The 20,903-nt window shown below is 35.9% G+C and overlaps 2 protein-coding genes across 5 annotated transcripts; one reads left to right on the plus strand and one right to left on the minus strand.

Moving 5' to 3' along the window:
- Window positions 1–432: 432 nt before the first annotated feature.
- LOC113672914 (methyl-CpG-binding domain protein 2) lies at window positions 433–4,061 on the minus strand. Its single transcript, XM_027189257.2, has 2 exons — window positions 3,854–4,061; window positions 433–2,393 (listed from the first exon to the last, which is right to left on the minus strand). Exons 1-2 carry the CDS (start codon window positions 3,964–3,966, stop codon window positions 1,718–1,720), a joined length of 789 nt encoding a protein of 262 aa, XP_027045058.1. The 5' UTR covers window positions 3,967–4,061; the 3' UTR covers window positions 433–1,717.
- Window positions 4,062–4,083: 22 nt separating this feature from the next.
- Window positions 4,084–19,982, plus strand: LOC113672913 (uncharacterized). Of its 4 annotated transcripts, none has more exons than XM_089204924.1 (26): window positions 4,084–4,454; window positions 5,663–5,763; window positions 6,722–6,781; window positions 7,450–7,538; window positions 8,086–8,208; window positions 8,372–8,442; window positions 8,728–8,834; window positions 8,944–9,047; window positions 9,493–9,576; window positions 9,961–10,013; window positions 10,858–10,956; window positions 11,378–11,416; window positions 12,317–12,394; window positions 12,842–12,919; window positions 13,349–13,408; window positions 13,561–13,623; window positions 14,192–14,248; window positions 14,726–14,767; window positions 15,013–15,070; window positions 15,889–15,936; window positions 16,017–16,102; window positions 16,584–16,673; window positions 17,435–17,512; window positions 17,900–18,025; window positions 18,708–18,773; window positions 19,201–19,982. In XM_089204924.1, exons 1-26 carry the CDS (start codon window positions 4,413–4,415, stop codon window positions 19,273–19,275), a joined length of 1,977 nt encoding a protein of 658 aa, XP_089061050.1. In that variant the 5' UTR covers window positions 4,084–4,412; the 3' UTR covers window positions 19,276–19,982. The 4 variants fall into 4 exon arrangements, with proteins under 4 accessions (XP_089061050.1, XP_027045056.2, XP_089061053.1 ...); XM_027189255.2 differs by having other exon boundaries at window positions 10,858–10,950; XM_089204927.1 differs by having other exon boundaries at window positions 4,135–5,455; window positions 10,858–10,950.
- The last annotated feature ends 921 nt before the right edge of the window (window positions 19,983–20,903 follow it).

Genomic DNA, 20,903 nt, shown 5'->3' on the forward strand with positions numbered 1-20,903 from the left:
GCCTTTAGTGTGGTTTCAACAAAATGCAAACTCTGAGGTTCAGGATAAAATTTGTGCTTCATTTTATACTTGTGTTAAGTATTAAGGAAATGGAAAGTTAGCAAAAGAAGAAAATGAAGTCTATTGACATTGTCTGGTACAACTGAGGAGTTACATGTACATGTCAGAAAACCAATGAATAACTGATGAGGAAAAAGTCAGGGAATTTAAGTATGGGTTGGGGCAAATTTGCATTTTTGAAAGAAGTCAGGGAAAAGTGAAATCTCAAGTTGATGTGAACTCATGTCTTAGCCCTCTTCATACTTACAGTTTCTGTGAAATCAATGTTTCTCATATACAACTTGTTTAGTAGTTCCTAGCTTGCCTGGAAAGCATGTTACTTCCCCTTGTAATGCAAGTTCAGGTTGGTTTGTGAATGAGACTGTACACTTACTTTTTCTCCTTTTTCATTGTTTGTGTGGTAATTTCTATGGATGTAAGACATGTAGGATTGGTAGGATATTTTTTAAGAAATCGAGTGACAAGCTGATGTTGTGTTTCCAAGAACAAGAATCCTTTTTCCATGTTATGTTGAGGAACTATCAATTCATGTACACTGCATTTAACTGGTTAATAGGATGAATGAATGGGTGGAGGGGATGGCTGCGATTGGTGGTTGGACATAATTAACAGGAATTTGACATTTGTCGGAGAAAAGTTGGGAGAATTTCTAGCTTGCAGAACAGGCAGAAATTTTTGTGTTTTTCAGGTGAACCATGGTATCATGAGGCAAGCCCAAAGTGAGTGAGGTGCTCCTCCACTGGCACTGGCCTCGGCCTCTGTTTGCATGAAAAATGCAAACAGATCATGCCTACTCTGCATGCAAGGGAATCTCAAACGCCTCGGCTATAGCGACCATGAATAATGTACATCTTTCCATAAGTGGTAAACTACATAACCGACTGCAGTTATGTAAACCACACTGCATGTTACTGCAAAGCACAGACAACTCCTTTGTCTAAAAACAGATAAAATACCCTTTAAACTAAATTGCACTTCTTAAAATTATCTTTACCACAAATGAGATTGCTAGAAATAGCAGGGTAAACCTAGGACCAGCTAGCCTACTTCAGGGACTCAGTTACTAAAATGGGGAGAAATACTAAACAGCAGTATATTAGTGGCAGAGTAAAACAACAAGGAAAGTTTGGGTCTTGTCACAAGCTCATAATCCACCCTGACCCAAACCTCTCTGGTTTTCTCACTCTCCTACTACCATCTTGCAGTTTATTATAGTACTTTGTTCTACAAACAGAATGCCTGGAAAAGGCTTAGGACCAGCCAGGATAGAAAAATAGAGGTTTCTACTTAAGAAGACATCAGTCTACTTTTTTATTTGGTTTAAGTTTTTTTTCTTTGCAAATGGAAAAATATATGTCATTCAATAAGATAGACAAACAAGTTGCTCAATGTGTTCAGGCCATTCAGAGAGATCATTTGAAAAACTCTAAATTGTCACATTGCCTCTAAAAAGCTTGTTCAGTCATGTCTTTCACACTGTCCAGGGAAAACTATATTATTAAGTTTTGGCACCTTTGTTTCCCATAAACCTTGTTCTCTTCTATTAAGAACACATCACATTGATGCTGAAGACATAATTCACACATTCTATGACTGTAATGTGCATACAGCTGTTCCTTAGCAAGTTTTCAGTTGAGTTGCTGCTTCACAAAGCAGTTTACTTTGGTGGTGGATCCCTCTTTAAATGCTCATATTCAACTAAGGCCTCATATAACTGCCTTCGTAATGTGGACACCTTTTCTTCTTGTTTCTTGACATCTGCCTCTGTGATAGTAAAGGGAGTACACAGAGGTTGCTCAGCATTTAGCCAGACCTCTGGGTGCTTTTCCAGAGCTATAGCAGATCTGTCTTGCCCTTTTACACTTGCTTTGTTATGCAAATTTGTCACTAAAGAATGAATTAAGTTCTTTTGGCTTATTCCAGGGCCTACACTCTTTATTTGATCTGGCAAGCGAAAACACTTGAGCACATCCTGTTCCAATGAAGTAACTGAAATCCCTTGTAGACGTTTTTCCCAAAACAGCTGCTTTGGTTTATCTTTGTCAGTTCTTGCATTTAATGCCTCATGTTTACGTTTCTTCTCTTTTGGAGGAGCCACTGCCATAGAAGGGTAATATGTAACATGTTCCCCTGAAAATGATTTGGCATATTGACGCACAGGAGCAGGAATTATCCCTCGATTCAAATCTCTGCCAAAGCTTTGATCTCTTTCTCCTTGTCTCCTCTTACTTCGCCTATTGAAAGTACCACTTCTAAAGTCAAAATTTCCAAGGTCCAATTCTGGAAGGTGTTGTTCTAGCTGAGGCTTGGAACGGATTTTCTTACCATCTGGACTGCTCAAAGAAAAGTAGAAAAATGTTACACATTTATGTCTTTGTAATATTATCACATCTTCTAGACCAAAAGATTCCATATTGTTGTGCATCTGTTCTGCAATAGATCACATATGACAACAAAATGTGGTGAGAACAAAAAAAGGGGAGCACATGAGGCACAGCGGAGAAATTTTCAAGACTCCAACAGGAACTTGTCCAATTATTGAAGTGATCTTCATGGTAATGAACACTACTTAAACAGCATGACCTCTGCAAAGTGAAGTGGAAATATTCCATTCATGTTAAAGCTTTGTGGTCAGTCTCTATGTTCAACAATTATTTTATCCCATTATTAGATCATAAACAAAAAGTGTTTCCTTCTGCTGGTAGGAATTCTATATTTTGAGGTCTTCTTCCATTCAAAGAAGAAAGAAAGAGGAGACGCTCTCAATTAAGCCCATATTATGCATGTACTCATGGGGGCATTCAACAACTTCTTCCATGGTTTGAGATTATTGTAGGTAGGGTAAACTCTGTACTCAAGTCAAGTGGCCCAAAAAGCCAGAGCTTATCCTGGTATAGTTCACATTAATACTACTCTTCTCTAGTTGGGATGCCAGTCCATTGCAAAGTTATCCCCCAGCATCTGCTTAGGCTTCCCTGAAAATTTGCAGGTACCTATTTATACTCCTGGGTGGAGAGAGGTACTGTGAGAGGAAAGTGTTTTGCCACACTATGGCATGACCAGGTCTCAAACAAGGATCTCTTACCCTAGACCCAGACTTCAGCACAATAGCCATCAGGCCCTCATGCCACCCCCCTGTGATCAATGTATTGTGGCCTAAACTTCAATGTAATTTCAAAATGTATCCTGCATAGCAAGGATTTGGCCTGAGACTTGATAGTTCATATTTATCCAAATGTGAATGACACATCTATTAAAATTTCAGTAAATGATCAAATTTGTGTATCTCTCTAAATTAACAATTATGTGCTGTTTTTTTCTTGAATATGTTTGCCAGCTGAAAACTTTATCCACTTATTGTTTGTTTGCTATTATTACATAAGTTATAATACTGCATGACATCACTGACTCTCCGTTTCTCTCATACAGTAAGTCCCACAGTTTGTATTTTTCTTTAAAACTTAACACTCGGGTGAAGGATCACCAGAATTGTGTGGATTGAAAAACTGTGCACATGTTTACCAACTAAAACGGATAATTCGTTTCGTCGACACATGTGAAGGTCTCCACGTCTTTTGTCACCGGTGCACAGAATTTTTAAGTGTATGTTACAGTTAAAATCTTAGGATCGCTTAGATCGCGTCTTGCCTCCCCGGAAAATGGTAAAAAAACCCTTTAAATAAGGACTTCAAGGCATTATATGGCACTTTCCAGTTGAAGAAGAGTGATACAAGAAATCAAAACGTGAAGGACTTCTTCTCAAACAAATTAACACGTTCCCACGTACATGTACCTGTAATAATAAACGTCGCTTCTCCCGGCTGACAAACCTGACTTCCTCATCACAATTTCGCGCTGCCAGCCGTTAGGAAGACTGGGGCACTCCATTCTCGATTTCTCATCCATATCTAACGGAACAAAAACCAAAACAGTAAGAAAAGCGGAAACTCAAACGAAATGGTGGATTTTCGATCCACCTTCGCCCCCAGGTTTCCTTGTTTCCTAATTCTGAGGACGAGCCTCCCTGGGAACGACGTTGCTTGGTTCCTGGATTCCAATATACAGGCTATGGCATGATGCGTAAAAAAAGCGTAAGGAACAAGCAATCTCGTGCCGCATCTTACGAAAGGATGGTCTAGAAAAGCATTTTGAGTGGTTTATTTCTTCTAACTGAGCCTTTCTGATGTGAAGGAAATTATTTTTAGAGATCAAAATATTGAACATATGCAAACAAAACTATCAAATATATTGGAAGCCTCACGGATGATCGCATCAAGGCGACCTCCCAGCTGGAAAGATGGATTAGAAGTCAAGCTACTGCCGCCGTTATAGGGAAAAAGATCTAGTTTGGAATGAAGAAGATTAAGGGGAAGCTGGTGAAGCGCACCTCACAGGTGGGTGTGATTTGCGCAATCATACCTTAGTAGGAAAATCAACTCGAAAGCGGCCTTATAGTAGGTATCAAGTGTATCTTCAGGCCGGTGATTGTTTCAAGACAAAAGTTTGTAAACAACACGAGCTCAGTTTATTTACCACAGTTTGAATCTAATTTGAGATTAAGGCATTATATTGTACCTGCGTGTGTGCACAGAAGTAGAAGGTGCTATAGTGATTGTCTCAGATTGTTTTGGAAAGTTTGACAGTCTACAGTTTACGTACAATATCTATTTCCGCCAAAAAAAACGTAAGTGGTACATGTCAACTCAAAATTTGTCGAAGGCTATAAAACTATCCTACATTTAGTATACAGCAATATCGCTATTATTCTAGATGTTGGTTGCTCCACTTTTGTAGGTTATTGCCTTGAATGAGCAATTACAACCGATATTTCTTTAGAAAACGTCCAGTTCTTGGCATTATCCACTTGAGCTTACTCAAAAGTGACTGGTCAACAATTATTCACCGGTATAGAGGTGAATAATCGTCGTAGTATGTACCACACAGAAACCATGAAATTAGTTTATTTCTGTCAATACACTGAAAACTTGTCTCCTCCATTGTGTGGATGTGACAAGTTCTAATTGCTCATCACTTCCAAACTAGCCCATCAGTGCATGAGGAAAGCACCATCCACTTGTGGGGTGTATAACAATTATTTGCTGAGGTGGAGGTGGATTTTATAGAGTTAAGTGGATTTTATAGAGCCACAAAGCAGCAAAGTAAATATCCACTGCTTTTCACAGACATTAAAGTGAATAATTGTTTTAGGATAAGTATTACAAGACCATACAAGAACCAAAACATAGGTTTATTTCTGTCAATGTACTGAAAAATTTGTGGAAAGTAAGCTCTTGACAAACAATTTATCTCCTTGCTTCTCTGAGGTGAACAGTACTTGCTAATCACTTCCTAATCAGCCAGTCAGTGTGTGTGGAGAGCACTCTTCACCTGTTTGGTAAATACTTAAAGTATTAATTTTTAATTAGTAAATGAAGTAGGATATTAATTTACTGATGTGTTAATTTATTTATGAACCTGGTCCTCATAATTTCTTTTTAAACATTTAGAAAACATGTTTTATTGAGGACATGAATATTGACATCCATTTGTTCTCTGACTGGTTTTTTGTTAATCCAAAATAAGTATTTTGTTAACTATGCAGACTCAACTTCAAGTAAATCCACCTAGTGAAGACGATGCTTGGACTAAATATGATGAACGGCTCATTGAATGTGTGGTGAATGGAGATGTAGAAAAACTCAAGTAGGTTCAATTAAAAAAATATACGATTTGTATTCATAAATGTATAAGTCACCTGTGATTAGGGTAGTGTGAAGGTCAATTAGGCAAAACACAGAACACTGGGTAATTCAGCAACAAAAGTAATTAACTGTTCTAACAACAGTTAATTATGTTCCCAAGACAGAAAGGTCAATCTTGTTGATGGTGAACCCCATCACACAAAACTATAATGTAGACATTAAAATTTGAATTGCATAAGTGAGGTAAAGAAAGAAGTGAAGTATGAAATGAAAAAAACATATAAGTCCCCCACTTTGTATGAAACATCAAAATTTCAGATATAATGGTATAATTGCTCTATACCTCTGAGATTCAGGGAACTCATTAAGTTTTATATCGGGTTCATAAGTGACAAGTGTCCTGAAAACTGTGAGTATCAGCGATGTTGAAGTGATGAGTGTATATTAAATAGATAAAGAAAATGTTCCTTGTTCCTCACAGGCACAAGGAAAAAATGACAAATCTGAGTCCTTTGGACTCAAATGTTATCTCCTTTGTTTCACTCTTGTGATGAATAATCAATGAGCAAGTTTAAAATTTTATCAAGTTTTTTTACTTCAAATTATCAGTCTGGGAATGATTAAATATTCTGATGCATAAGGCTACTCTTTTGAGAAACACATTCTACTCTCAGTCTTTGTATTGATTCTCGTTTAAAAAAAATGATACAGTAAAACTACCCCTATACAAACAGGAGGGCAGTGAAAATATCACCCTTAAAGGGCTTCAATCCTATGGAAGGCCGTAAAATTTTTTAGGCCACCTTTATGGCTGTCATTGTTCTTAGAGAAGGTGCCTTTGTTAGATTTCATCATGATAATGATTTTCAATTTCTTTTAAAGAATATACTGGAACTCCAACTACCACTCCAACAAAAAATTATTTTATTAATGAGTATAGTATATTTCCTCTTTGTTAGGACTACTCTTGCAAAAAAGGGGACGTCAGCGATAAAGTTGGGACCAAATGGGACAACAGCGTAAGGAAATCTCTTACAAACCTTTATATTAATTAGCTTGGGGTAATTGTTACATGTACATTAACTGGTTAAGATGAGGACTATTGGTTTACAAAGAATTTGTGCAGTGAGAAATCATAAAGAAACAAAACAAAATTATAGTAAACTACATATTAAGAGTAGTGAAGAGCATATGAAAAAGTAACAACAAAGTTATTTAAAGCAGTTTAGCAACAGGACATCCTTAGAGTAGTTCTCCATCGATTGATTCCTGGCTAAATGGGAAAGTAAAGTGTTGTAGGGAGGGAAATTGGAGAATGCACAAAAAATCCTTTTGGGTACCAATAAAAAACAAATACAAACTCAGTCACCTTGGCAAGTTCATAAATTGAACATGTGCCTCACAGAGCAAGGCAAATTTTTGTATCACCCCTCCATCCCTTGTAATCTCCCAAAGTATAAGCTCTCCTACCCTGACAACAGAGATCTCATGTTTGGAAAATGCTAAGTAACTATAGGAAATAATTGACTTCAAATTATAAGGTTCTTTATATTCATATCTTACATCTGTCATTTAGTAGATGAGCTATATATGAAAGGCTAACTGGGCCTTATTTTGAGTGTGGGCTCTTCATACATCAAGAGCATGTCCTGATGAACAAAGTAATTTGTTTTTCACTTTTTCTTAGTCTTCACACAGCATGTGAGAAAGGAAATGTTGAGTGTTTGGAGGTGTTACTGGGAGAACAACCAGACCTATCATTAGTGAACAAAGCAGGTGAGTCCTTTATAAAGCTACTATTTATGTGTATCTGATAAAAATACCTTTGCAGTCACTGTGTTACATGTAATTCGTTGATTGATCCTTTTTTTAAATTTGGTATTGAATGCAAGGTATTAAGTGATTACAACAGCTTTGATAAAAGGAGGATAATCAAAGAGTGTTTGTGGTTTAAAAGCAAGTCTTTGTGTATAGGTGTTATCCACATCAGAAATTTCTTAGCTTAATTGCAGTTCTAAAATGCAGTTAATGTACTTTGCATAGGAATTGATTTTGGAGTTGTGCTATTACATGAAAATACTGTAAAAGTGAAGTGATTCTCAACAACTAGTATGTAGCTGTAAATTTATAGTCTCTTGAAGGCGATTAATTTTCGACCATATGTTAAAAGTTGACACTCAGTTTTAAATAAGTATTATATTTTCAATTAAAATACTTCATGTAATATTAATTAATGAATGATGTTCAAGTTGGTAAAGCACTGACAGAGGTGTTCTTTAGGTACCACTGTATCTCCTTATTTCTTGAAATATTTTTCTTTCAGGCTGCAGTCCTCTCCATGTGGCTGCATATTCTGGGAACACAGAATGTGCAAAGAAAATCTTAGAACACAAGGTCCATGTTGGAACTCAGGATGGTAAAAAAATGACAGCACTTCACCATGCAGGCAAGTTGTAATGTTTATTCTTTTTATCAAAGCCAATCTGTTGCATGAGCAAAGCATCATTGATGTTAGATAACTTATTATTTTCTGGTGTTTTTGCACCTAAGAATTTGTTTCAATTATTTTCTGTCACTGATGTTCATTTCATTTACAACGCTAAATACAGCTGCCAAAGGTCATAAAGAATGTGTTGAACTTCTTCTTAACAACAAAGCTTCTCTTAATGGCAAAGACAAGGTAACTTTTGTTCATGCAGTTAATTTATTAATAAGGACATCATGAATGGAATGCTGATTACTTAGTATACTGAAATGTAAGATTGTAAACTATTTACCTCAACTACCTTTTATAGTATTTAAAAGCATCTTACAAAAAGTCAGAGATGTGTTCTAGAGTACTTCTGCATGTAGTACCCTAACATATGGTTCCTTCAGTTAATTATGCAACACTTGTATAGAAAAGATACTGTTTTTGAGTTATCCAATGTATGAGGGGTAATTCATATATTTTTTTTTTTTTCAGGATGGAAGAACTCCTTTATTGATGGCTATACAAGGTGCACATGAAGATGTTGTCAAGTTATTACTTGACAGAGGAGCAAAGGTTAACATAGCAGACAATTCTAAAAAGTAAGTCAGAAAAAACCTTAAACTTGCTTTTGGTGCATGCTGGTGTGAAGAGTAGTTGTTAGGTTAATCCTCTTTGTGCCTCATGTACCTCTGTCATTGTAATTTATAGGACAGCACTTATGTATGCATCACTTCTGGGGCTTTCCATTACCGTAGAGATGTTACTAAAAAGGGGTGCTAATCCACAACTGACTGACAGTAATGGTCATACTGGTATGTAGGGCAAAAATTCATCATTTATATGTGAACAGCATTTAAATACCTTAATCTCTTTTAATAACCTTCCCCACCACCTCTGGATTTATTTTTTCCTGCTCTTTTTGAAGAGATGGGTAGTAGGAAAGACATTTTCTGTAAAACTTGACAGAAGGAGACAGTTGTAAGATTTAAGGGCTGCCAATTACAAAATACAAACATAGGGTTCACATTTACAATATGCAGTGTGTCTAGCAAAAGAATATTCTGACTCTGTTTGTCAGAAGGATGAGGAATGCTATCCACTAGATGGATGTCTTTCTTGTGGATAGCACAGTATGTTTAGCTAAAACTTATCCACTGTTGAATAACTGGGTCAACGACTGGTGTGGAAGCACTGATAGTGGCACTAGAACCAAATTGAGGTGTTCATGTATACACTATCTTTTGTTTTCATCAACAGCTGAGGAGTTTGCTCGCTTGTGTAATTACCAAGATATCATTGACCTTATGCACAGTGCTCCATCTGTTGCAATGTGGGATGCAGGTATTGTTATAATCTAGATCCTCTCTCTGCCAGAAATTGATTGCTAAAAGATGACATGTAGAAAATTAAAGTTTGGATTGAGAATTTGATAGAATTTATAAACATTCTGGTATAGCATTTTTTTGAGGCATTACACTAGATTAGATAATAATTGAGTTCATTCTCCTAGTTACACAATATTGATAAAATCAGGAAAAATTAATTTTGCAAATTAAAGAAGCTAAAGTCCATGATGGGGGGTGTGAAGGACCCTATGTGTTAATGGTCCCAAACAAAATAGTCTATGCCTTATTATAATTGTAAAATAGAAAAGAGTGTGAAAATTGTCAAACCATCCTATGGTTATTTATATTAAATCTTAATGAAAAAAATTTTGTATACCAGGGGAAACCTCAGAGGATAATGAACCGGATGAAGAGGATTCAGTTGTTCCAAATGTAATTAATTTTATTAAAATAAATAATAGAAAATTGTGTAAATGCCATCAAATAAGGCATTCTTTTTACGTGAATTTATAAGTAGCTATTGTTTTCGTGGATTGATGAAAGATGACCTTCTTTAACTTAATAGCTCTTTGTACTTTGATTAAGTTTCATTACTGTAACAGCTTCATACAATGTCAATGAAAGCATCTCAACAAGTTTGGGAAAAAGGGATATTTAGTAGGTTTGAACACTGTGAAAACAATTAGTGTTTTTTTTTTTTTTAACTAATTCAATAGATACACTAGGAGGGGAATTTGGTGTACATGCTTACCTTGCAGAACTGAGCTGTTTAATGGCAGAGAAACAGTGATTACTGATGGACAAAGGCTCACTTTGTGTCAGGCTACCAAATTAAAATTGTCAACCTTTAACTTTTCTTGATTATAATGGATGCAATTGTGTAGCAAAATGCAGGTCATTTACCATTACTGTAGGTAATTTTTGTAAGTATAGAATGAAAATCATCCCAACTTACTAAAGAGTAAACTGTTTAACACTGTTTTTAACTATACATGGACATCAGTGTTTGAAGGCAGTTTACAACTTGGAAAACATCCCTTAACACTTTAACTCCCATGAGTGACCAAGACAGAATTCTCCTTACAATAACAATACAATATCAACCAGAAAAGTAATGAGAATAGAGAAAAATATCAATTTGGGGATAATTAGTTGATCCAATATTAAATTCTCTTAACTAACATTATAAGAATTGTATGGTTGACAGTTAGGAGAATTACAAATTTGATCTGGAAGTTAAATGGTGAACATGCAAATGAATTTGATTCTTTGTCAGGGTGAGTTAATAACAGAGTTCAGCAGTTTGGAAGAATCAGAGGCAGAGGTATCTGTTTCACTGCACCATGAAACAGTTTCAAGTACCACTGGGGTAAGTGTAAGTCTGATCTTGTTTTTTATTAGGGTGGAATCAAAGATAAACTACCATTAGTATCTATTCTATACAACAAAGTTTTCTTTATAATTATCACTTTGCCACTGAAAGTAAATCTCTAAGTTTGCACTCATCTCTGAGCAGCAAATTTAAATCATCTTGTCTTCTTTTATAATGGTTTGTTAGTGTCTAATTTTACTGTAGCAGTGGTTTGAAGTTTTTGGCGCACTTTCTTTTGGTGTGTTATTTTTTTCATGAACTTTGATATTATACAAATTTTAGGGTGCTGTTATGGAAATAAAAAGCTGACTTTGTTAATTTGTAACTGGAGAAAGTTTATATCAAAGGCAATTGAAAATGATTTTAATGCGATAAAGCTTATGGGAAAAAAGTTCATCGTAATGTATGATGTTCATTATTTTAGGTTCCAAGCTCAGTCAACAGTGGTAGTATATCACAACAGGTAACTATATGTACATGTAGAAACACACTCAGATAATTTGGGGTTTTTACTGTTTTACAAATATTCAGTATGATGTGATATAATAGCATACACTTCAATTCTGTCTTTCCATAAATGATTGACTGTCATGGACAATTTACATCTATGAAATGTGCTCATTTGAATCTGAGAAATAATTCATATGTGCATAATTCTATGTACATTGGCCATTTATGTGCATAATTAGAAGTACACAGGCCATTTTTCTGCTATCTGCACTGAAGAAAAGATTCACCATTTTATTAAGCGCTATATTGCAACGACTTAATTACTAGATGTTAAGCTGGTTTTCTCTTCCTTCAAGATTGGCAACTTGTTTGGTGTGAAAGACCCTGTCCCTGACAGGCTCTGTTCATGTGTGGTTTATAAGTTTATATGTGCTGGCTGTAATGCCTGTTAGGTCTGTGAAACATGCGAGCATTTTTCCACACATGTTAGAGAGATCTTAGTCAGTGACAGGTCCTCTCATGTTTTCAAGCATCTGTAAGATTCTGCACATTGTCGCACTTTGTGTTCAGCAGATAACTTTCATGTTTTAGATCACGCCTTTACTGGTTTTCAACTCAAGATAAAAGAGGCTATTCATATTCAAAGAGAACAACCATCCTTGAATCAACAATTACACCATGTAAATCTGAAACTATCCTTTTAATTCTCACACTTTTATGCTTTAACTGTTTTCTTCTTGTCACTATTTATCATGATTAGCATTGTTCTACTTACTGTATAAAATTGATTCAGCTTCTAATGCTTTGTACATTAATTAACTGAAGATGACAGAAGTTTCTGTTGAAACACGTATTACAGACTTAAAAGTTTTCTTGCTTTCTTTAAATTCTATGTTCTGTTTGTACATTTTAGGAATCCTTTTCATCCAAGGCTTCAACAACACTGTCCTCCCCAAGAGCAGCCAACCAAGATCTGTCTCAAGATATCACGGTAGACAATTAATGATGAAGAGAACTGGCTCATATGGATAATGTTGTTTAAACTGTACATCACTGTGCCAGAAAAGTTTTGTCATCTTAGATAGGTCAATTATAAGATTCAAAAGTACTTTCTAATTTTTTTTTTATGAGAAAGCAATGTTATATGATATAGTAAGTCATATATCATTGCTTTCTGATCAGATTCCTTCATGGGGAATAAACCATTTCCAGAACTCAGTCCTTTTGAAGTGGCTTCAGTTGGTAGTCTAGTTACAAGAAGCACTAAATTATTATTTGGAAGGCAATGGTTCCATTCCTTTCGCAACTTGACTTTTTTGAAGCTTTTGTCATCAGTCAATTCTTATAATCCAGGGATTACCTTCCATAAATAACTGTCTGCTATGAAATGCGTTTGTGTATGTCTCTTCATTTTAGGTACTTTGAATTCTCTTTTTAGGAACTAGAAGAGGAAAATGAAATGCTAAACCAAGAATTGAATAAACTAAGAGTTCAACACCAGAAAACTCTAGAAAGGGTAACAAAATTTACCAACTGAACCTTTTTCAATCATTTAGCAGATAATTATATACTTTATGTTATGATGTCTTTGTGTGTGTTTACATTCAGTTGATAACTAATAGTATTTCCAGCCTTGATAAGCCCTTCAGTTTCCTTACTTTTCTATGGCCCTGTCATCTCTCCAAAAGTATATTTTTGTTTACTTCCTACATGTGAGCCCCTGTGGCAAATAGTAATCAAGCCTGATCTTTTTTCCAGAATTTAATTTAAAAGTTTTATGTCACTGAATGTGTTATACATTTCATCATCCTTTAGTAAATAAAATCTTTATTCCTTGAAGTTCACATTGTGAGCATCCAAGGAGTGTTTGCCGTCAAGAGAGGTTAAAACATACTGTATGTACAAATTCTCAGAGTAAATCATGCTGACCTCTTTTTGGCTGCAGCTTCGTGGTCTTGAAGCCCAGCAAGAGAGCAAAGCACCATTAGTGACAAATCATATCAATGTAAGATATTGTAGAACTTAATATGTTTTCATTTCCTATTCATCAGTTTACTATTCTCTGTTTTATAATCTTCTTTTTTGTTTTTTTCCTCCTTTTGCTTAAATGTTTGAGTTTAAGTAAATACACAGCTTCTTTGTTATTGACATATTTAGGGTCATATAGAGGAAGAATTATTAGAAGAAAAAGACCAAAAAATACAGGAGCTAGAAAAAGAGGTAATGACTTGTTTCAGGGACAATTTCTTTTGCAAGTTCTTTCAACTGCTTTTCAACTGGGTCTGAATTATTTTTTTTGGGGGGGGTGGGGTGGTGGAGGAAAAGGTACCCAGTTTTCTCTGTTCTAATGTGGTGGACAAGTAGTTAAAAGGAGTTTACAAAACTCAGAGTGAGCAAACATTTTCTTGAACCACTCAGTGTAGTCTCTTTTGTGATCATAACTGAGTATCTGACAATATTGTCGGGCAAGTCCCTGAGTTGATATCTGATCTTGTGCTTAGATTTGAGTGGATCAGCTTTCCCTTCTTACCAAAAATAATTGAAATGACATTCATTTCAGTCTTCTATTTAATACAATTGATTAAGTAAAATATTAAAGAAAGGAGCAAGTAAATTAAAACAAACAAATTTCAATTAATTTCAAAAGTAAGGAAGTATGATTAGAGAAGTGGTTGGACCAAAAAGATAGCGAGAACTAGTATATTAATTTCATTCATAGTTGAAAGCCTGTTATCTGGTGAATGCATCTTTAATGTTTGATAACAAGTCATGTTCCTTAAATGATCAGGTTGAGAAATTAAAGGAAGATTTAACAAATGAGGAAGAGTCCAGATGTGAAGCTGAGGTAGGAAACTTACTTAATCCATTGATCCGTAAGAGTGACCAGCATCTAATTTCTCCTAAAAATATCACCTCTGAATCAAATAGTAAGGTCACAAGAATAAAGGAAATGATCACCAACTAAATAAGCTCTTGATCGTTATATAAATTCTCCTTGTCAGAACCCTAGGGAATGTATAGAGAACAGTATGGAGAATAGGTATACTGATGTTAGGGTGTAAAGGGTTAACTGCAGATAAAGTCTGTAACCTAAAGCCCACCTACTCCTTCCCTTTAGATTAGACAACTGGCTCTGAAGCATTCATTTTGTTCTCTCTGTTTTTTAGTTTCCTTTGTTTCTTAATTTATAAAATCTCATTGGTGAAAAAGCAAACAGAGGCAGTGTTCTTCTATGTACTTTTAAAATGGTGCTGACTGAAACAATAAAGGATTACTTACACTGATCTTGAAATAATTAATTTGTCATTTGCTTTGGTTCCAGCAAGAAGTAGAGAATCTCAAAGCTCAAGTAGCAACATTCCAGGTCAGTGACTGTGTTAAAAAAACTATGTGATACTGGACATTTGAATTACTGTTGTTATCCCAGGGTGGTTAATGCTTTTTAATAGTGAGTGCTGCAAAGCACCTTTTCGGACATACACTATGAGCAACCCTGTTTGAGAAAGATTTGCTTTATTCAAACTTTAATTTTTTTTTAAGGTAGGTACTCTGTGTCACTAATATTCCTATTGAGGCACCCTGATATATCATTATTTACTACTCTTTCAGGATGAAAATCAGGGTGAATTTAACTCCAGTGAAACTGATGATGATATTGATTTACCAGGTCAGTCCTGTCCTTTTCAGATCAAAGCAATTCATATTACTGAAATTGCTCTGATTCAAAAAAATAAAGCATCAAGGACTTTCCAAGTGTTATGTCTGTGTTTAAACTGATGACTGAACAGTTGATTTAGACTGACCATACTAGTAAAACAATTCCACAATCGATCAATATTTTTTAGTTTTCAACTGCCACCAAAAGGATTCACAGTGGATGCCTGGGATTTGGCAACCAGAACAGGAAGGAAAAAATCCAATGGAATGTTATGAAACTTAATTTATCTTGAAACTGCAATCCTTTAAAAATAGGATGTTTACAGAAAAGTGATGTCCAGAATCTATTGAATACAGTTACTCTGTTTTCATCTAACTAAGTTGCACTAAAGTTTTGGATTTAGTGGATGTCATTAAAATGCTGTAATTCTATAATAGCCCAGATTATAGTGCAAAAAAATAAAAAGCTTCAACAGCAGTTGATACTGAGGATCTCGTGTTCCTTTTCTTGTTTAAGTGGAAGGGAAGGATTAGTGGTAAACACACTAGTTCAGGGCTGAAGGGTCAATTAATGAGCATAGTAGGGTCAGTGTGTTTTGTATCAGGGTAAGAAGAACACTTTCCTCTCACAATGCCTTTCCACCCATTAGTGAAAATTGGTACTGGTTATCTGTCAGAGAAAAGAATTTCTGGGAGGGGGGGTGGGAAGGGGAGAGAGTAACCTGTGACAAAGCCATCATCCAATGAAGTGAGAGTGGCCAAATGAGCTACAAGAGTGAGGAAGCAGATCTAGACTTAACCTTTATGGTGCATTTTCTTTCAATGCAGGTGTTGATCAGAACTGGGATTCAAAGAACAACAACAAGCTCTCCAAAAGTAAATTATTGTTTTATTGCTTTGTGTTTTTCTTGAATTATTCCAGCCTCCTTTAGTAAAGTTGCTTGTTTTCGTGCTAGATGCACAGCCGGACCAACTCATTTCACTGCATGGTCAGGTCACAACTCTTAAACTTGAGAATGAAATGCTAAAAGAGCAACTCCAGGTAAGTTCTGCTAAAACAAAATGTCGTCTAAACTGTACAGTCAGTAACTGATGTAAATATCTATGTTTCCCTTTGGTAATAATTGCCGGTATGTTGATAACTTTAAATCTCTGGTAATTTGTGTTAATTTTAGACCCACTTAAATTTAGAGAGTTCGTCTTTCTAGGAAAACTCCCTCAAAAACAAAATATGATATTATGACTACTCACTTAATAAGACGAGAACCAATTTGTTTTTGAAACTCACTAAGTTTTGATTGTGTTTTTCAATGATCTCTTTAGGCCCTAAATGTTTTGTAATTTCTGTTTTTAGAATTAATTCTTTTTCTATAGAGGCTCTTTATGTTCTAATATTTGTCCTCGGCTTTTCTTCCGTTGGAATTTTTTAAAATTGATGTCGCAGTACCCTATCAATGTTTTTTCGTCTTTTAACTTTTCTCCCTATGTTGAATATATTTTTTTTGACTTGTAAATCTCCACAGCGGCATTCTCGAGTCAATGGAGATTTGATTGATAGCCGGGTCGATCGCGACATACCCACAATTCCACTGACAGTTTATCAGCAGCTCAAGGTAAGATACATTACTCTACAGCAACTTAGCGACTACACTGTTTACAATCAACTAAATACGTTATAAACTGCAACAAAAATTCCTTAAAATGCGCAAGATTTGAAATAAGTGCAGTAGTTATAGGAGGGGAATGAAGAAAAAATTTAAGAAGGTTGTGTTATCGCAGTAAGCTAAATATTTGATTAAATGACAAGGCCATCTAGAGAGATGAAGAAAAACTTTTATCTTTGGTTACATTTTGAATATTTCTCCTATGAAGGTCAGTTTCCTTACCTATGTTCTACTCTATCTTTTCCTATATTTTTCTCTCACTTTGGAAAAGATAAGAGCGCCTTCAAAGTTACAGTGTCTAACACTACCTGAGCTACTCTTCCTCGCACACTTTTTCACGCAACGCTCTCTCACTTATTAATACTCTCACTCTCACTCTCACTCTCACGCTTATGCTCATACTCACGCTCACTCTCACTCTCACGCCTATGCTCATACTCACGCTCACTCTCACTCTCACGCTTATGCTCATACTCACTCTCACGCTTATGCTCATACTCACGGTCACTCTCACTCTCACGCTTATGCTCATACTCACGGTCACTCTCACTCTCACGCTTATGCTCATACTCACGCTCACTCTCACTCTCACTATGATCCTTGAGTTTCTTACTCTGCGTTTGAGATTCACATGCTTCAATCCCGACGATGTAGCTTATGAATGAATGTTAAATATACACAGGTGTTGGAATTGTTTCCTTCTCTTGTAGGAATCAAATGAAGACGAAATATTTAAGTTGACGGAAGAATTGGAAGAGCTCAAGATAACAAATGAATCCCTTCAAAAGGTGTTTTGATAAATTTAATTTTAAAACTGAAGTAAATACGACAAGGGACAACTCCATGATTCAGTCGTACGATAAAAATTTTTAATTCTCAGATTACCTAGTAACGTTTTTAATATTTTTGTCACAACTGGTCGTTCCTTTGAGGAATATCTCGATAAGTTTAAATTGTATGTAATTGGCCTTTAGTTAGTGTCTCAACAAATTGTTTATCAGATTGCTACTAATTCATTCTCGGTTGTCTGTTAGGGAAAGAAGCTGGATAGGAGCGCTTTAGTTGATAGGCTTTCTCCTTTCCCATTACCTCTTAAGCGCAAATAAATGGTCAGGATTCCAGTCGGGTTTCTATTTTCCCTAACAATTTGTAATTATTTTCTCTATTTTCAACAGTCAATCGCCAACAGTGGATCATGTCCTCAATGCGGTCAGCTCAAAACCAAGTCGGGAAATTCATCAAATAATACAACAGAACAGCGATTGATTGCAGAGTTAAAGGAGCTCGAGCATCAATTTCAGGTATAAAAACAAAAAGAAAAACAGAACATTGCTATAACTGAACATGTCATTTAAACTTTATCCAGCTTAAAAAAAGATGTTTCATCGTCTTATCGCGAACTTGGGATAGAGAAAAATTGTCCTCATTAGGAATTCAACCTCAGACCATTTGATTCCGCGCTCCGATGCTTTACCACTTACCGCGGTATCTGAAAGTTTCACCCCATTGCGGTTTCGCCCCCTGAAATAAAACAAGTTCGCCCCCACCTTTACCAGTTCGCTCCCAAATCTTTCAACTTGTTCCTTAACTGCAGAATGTATTCCTTTTCTGTTTAGATCATACTGTATATCGATCCGCGTGAAGTTTTCTTTTTTCTGAGTCAAACGTTTGATCAAGAAAGCGTGCTAAGTCACGACATATGAGTTCGAGTATCAAACCACCAAATGCTTACTGGACGTTGGTCGTTTAGAGCGTTCGTCTCAGGCAACTAGTTTGTAATGTTAAAATCAAGGCTTTAAAATTGATGGCTGGTTCAAAACGTATCCAAGAAGTTTCTCAAGTCTTCCGCCCGCCGTTTGCTTCTCAGCCGAGAAAAATCTTTTCAAAATGGTTTTGATTGTCAGTCCCCAGATTTAAGGGGATTTATGACACAGGAAAACTGCCGTGCCTGTGTTACTTAATCCGCGTAATTGTCTTCGGTAGGAGGCTGAAAGAGAATACAGAGAGACTATAAACATGTACAGACTACAACTTCTAAATGCAAGCCAGGTAAGACTCTCTTTTCGATTTCGTGTCTCGTCCCCAATTCTCTTTTTTCAAAAGTTCAGAAAAAGTTGGCTAGGGACGAGTAAGTCTGCGAAGGGCTGACTCTTAAACCGTCGGCATTTCCAAATTTGTTGCAGTCGAAGATTAACCCTTTACACCCTTACATTAGTATTCATATTCTCCAAACTGTTCTCTATACATTCCCTACGGTACTGACAAGGAGAATTTATTTGACAATCAAAAGCTTTTTAAATTGGAGACCATTTCCTTTCTTCTTTGGACTTTAATATTTGATTCAAGGGGGATACTGCAAGAAGAAATTTGAAGCCAGGGAATCTTAGGTGTTAAATGGTTACACTATAATCTAATGGATAAATGTAAGTAAGTAATTGTGTAGCGATCAATGACACTTGTTTTTCTTTTTACTCAGCTTGAAATGGACCCTGAGATACAAGAAGTTCTTCAAATGATCGTTAGGTTAAGAAGCAGTGAACAGTTTTGCTAAAGAATTACCTGCTGTGTATAAGCAAAGAAAGGTTCCTATCATTAAATACGAGGACCTGCAGTTGAAGTACTTCCGAAATAGAGATAATTTAAGTCCGTTGAAATGAGTTTTGCGATGAAAGAAGCATTTATCATACCAAATTCTTCTCAATTTATGCAAAGAGAACTTAGTCTATATCAGATAGTGTCATATATTTATTTATTTGTAAGAATTATTCTAGTGTACGTTTTTTTTAAAAACTTTTTGTTTCAGTCCTCTCGCGGCTCCGGCGTTAAACGCAACATGGCGCCGCAAACCTGCGTACGCCGGCAGTTTAAAGCTTAGTTTTAGTTTGAAGGCTAACTATAAGATAAACGAATATAATTGTCTCAAGTGCTAGCACTTTTTTCTACCAGCAGTATGGTTTTCAAAAGAGGAGACACTGTACAGTGGAATTTTTATATTTCGCAGTTTTCAACTATCTTAATTGGTTGAATTGGTATTTTGTAAGATATTTCATACCTTTCGTCAAGTTTCCATTTTATTTTAGAGCAAATTTTTATTTTAAACGTTCGTGCGGATTTTGTATTTACCAATTTCTTGTACATTACAAAATAAATGACCTGTTCTTTAAGTTATTTGTTTTTTTTTTTTATCAAGTTATTCTTAAGTTATGTTATGACGTATAGTATGTATTTTGCATGAATAAATTTTACCTAGTTTTGGTATATTGTGTTGCCATACAGTTTATTGATAGTCTGTCGGACTTCCTCGTAGCCTATAACAGCTCTACATCCACTTCACCCGACTGTATTACCAGAGGAATAACAGTGACAGTGGTGGTGTGTGTACACATTACATAGGAAAAGGAGTTATCGTGGGGATCCGAGATGGAAATATCTCTCGTTATATGAGTGACGTCATAGTGAAGGGAGCATGTCATAGTCGCACAATACCTGAGGGGGGTTGGGGGTAACACTGCATGACGCCAGAATCCCAAAGGCTTCTGTAAAAACTTACGACTAAATAGACATCGAAAGACGAATCGACTGAGTTTCATTGACACTCACGAACAAAACAAAGGAAAAAAATACCATTTTTCTATTGCGCGGGCATCGAAATTGCATACAAGGCCTCGGCTGGTCTCACCCATGCGTAATCGCTCGGTAGTGGCTATAGTTATTAAATAACATACTCACTAGATCAAACGTGCATTCCCCGAGATAATTAATTTCTCATAGGTGTTTATAGAAAGCCCTCGATTACTGCTTCCTCTCGACATTCATTCTGCATTTTTAGTGTTTGCCTACAATCTCCCTCTCTTTTCGCCACGCGGTTTAGGTTAGAACTTGCGGTTTCACCTGGAACTTTGAAGGTCCAGTCCGGTTAAAAGAATTTGAGAATAAATAATATCCTCTATGTGGCGCGAAAGTATGTACGGATAATTGTTCTCGGAGATTATCGGTTCCTGGAAGCTCACTTTTCATCTCGGAAAAGATAACATCCAAGGACAAATGTCCGTACATGTTTTCGCGCCAAATAGATGCTATTGTTATTTATCCAAATAACTACTTGAATATATCGAAACGAGCTTTGAGAGGGAAGATGATAAAAAGAAGTGTTGGAAAAGGGAGATTGAAGTCATTATC

The sequence above is a fragment of the Pocillopora damicornis genome, chromosome 4 (genome assembly GCF_964200805.1).
Source record: "Pocillopora damicornis chromosome 4, jaPocDami1.2, whole genome shotgun sequence".
NCBI lineage: Eukaryota > Metazoa > Cnidaria > Anthozoa > Scleractinia > Pocilloporidae > Pocillopora > Pocillopora damicornis.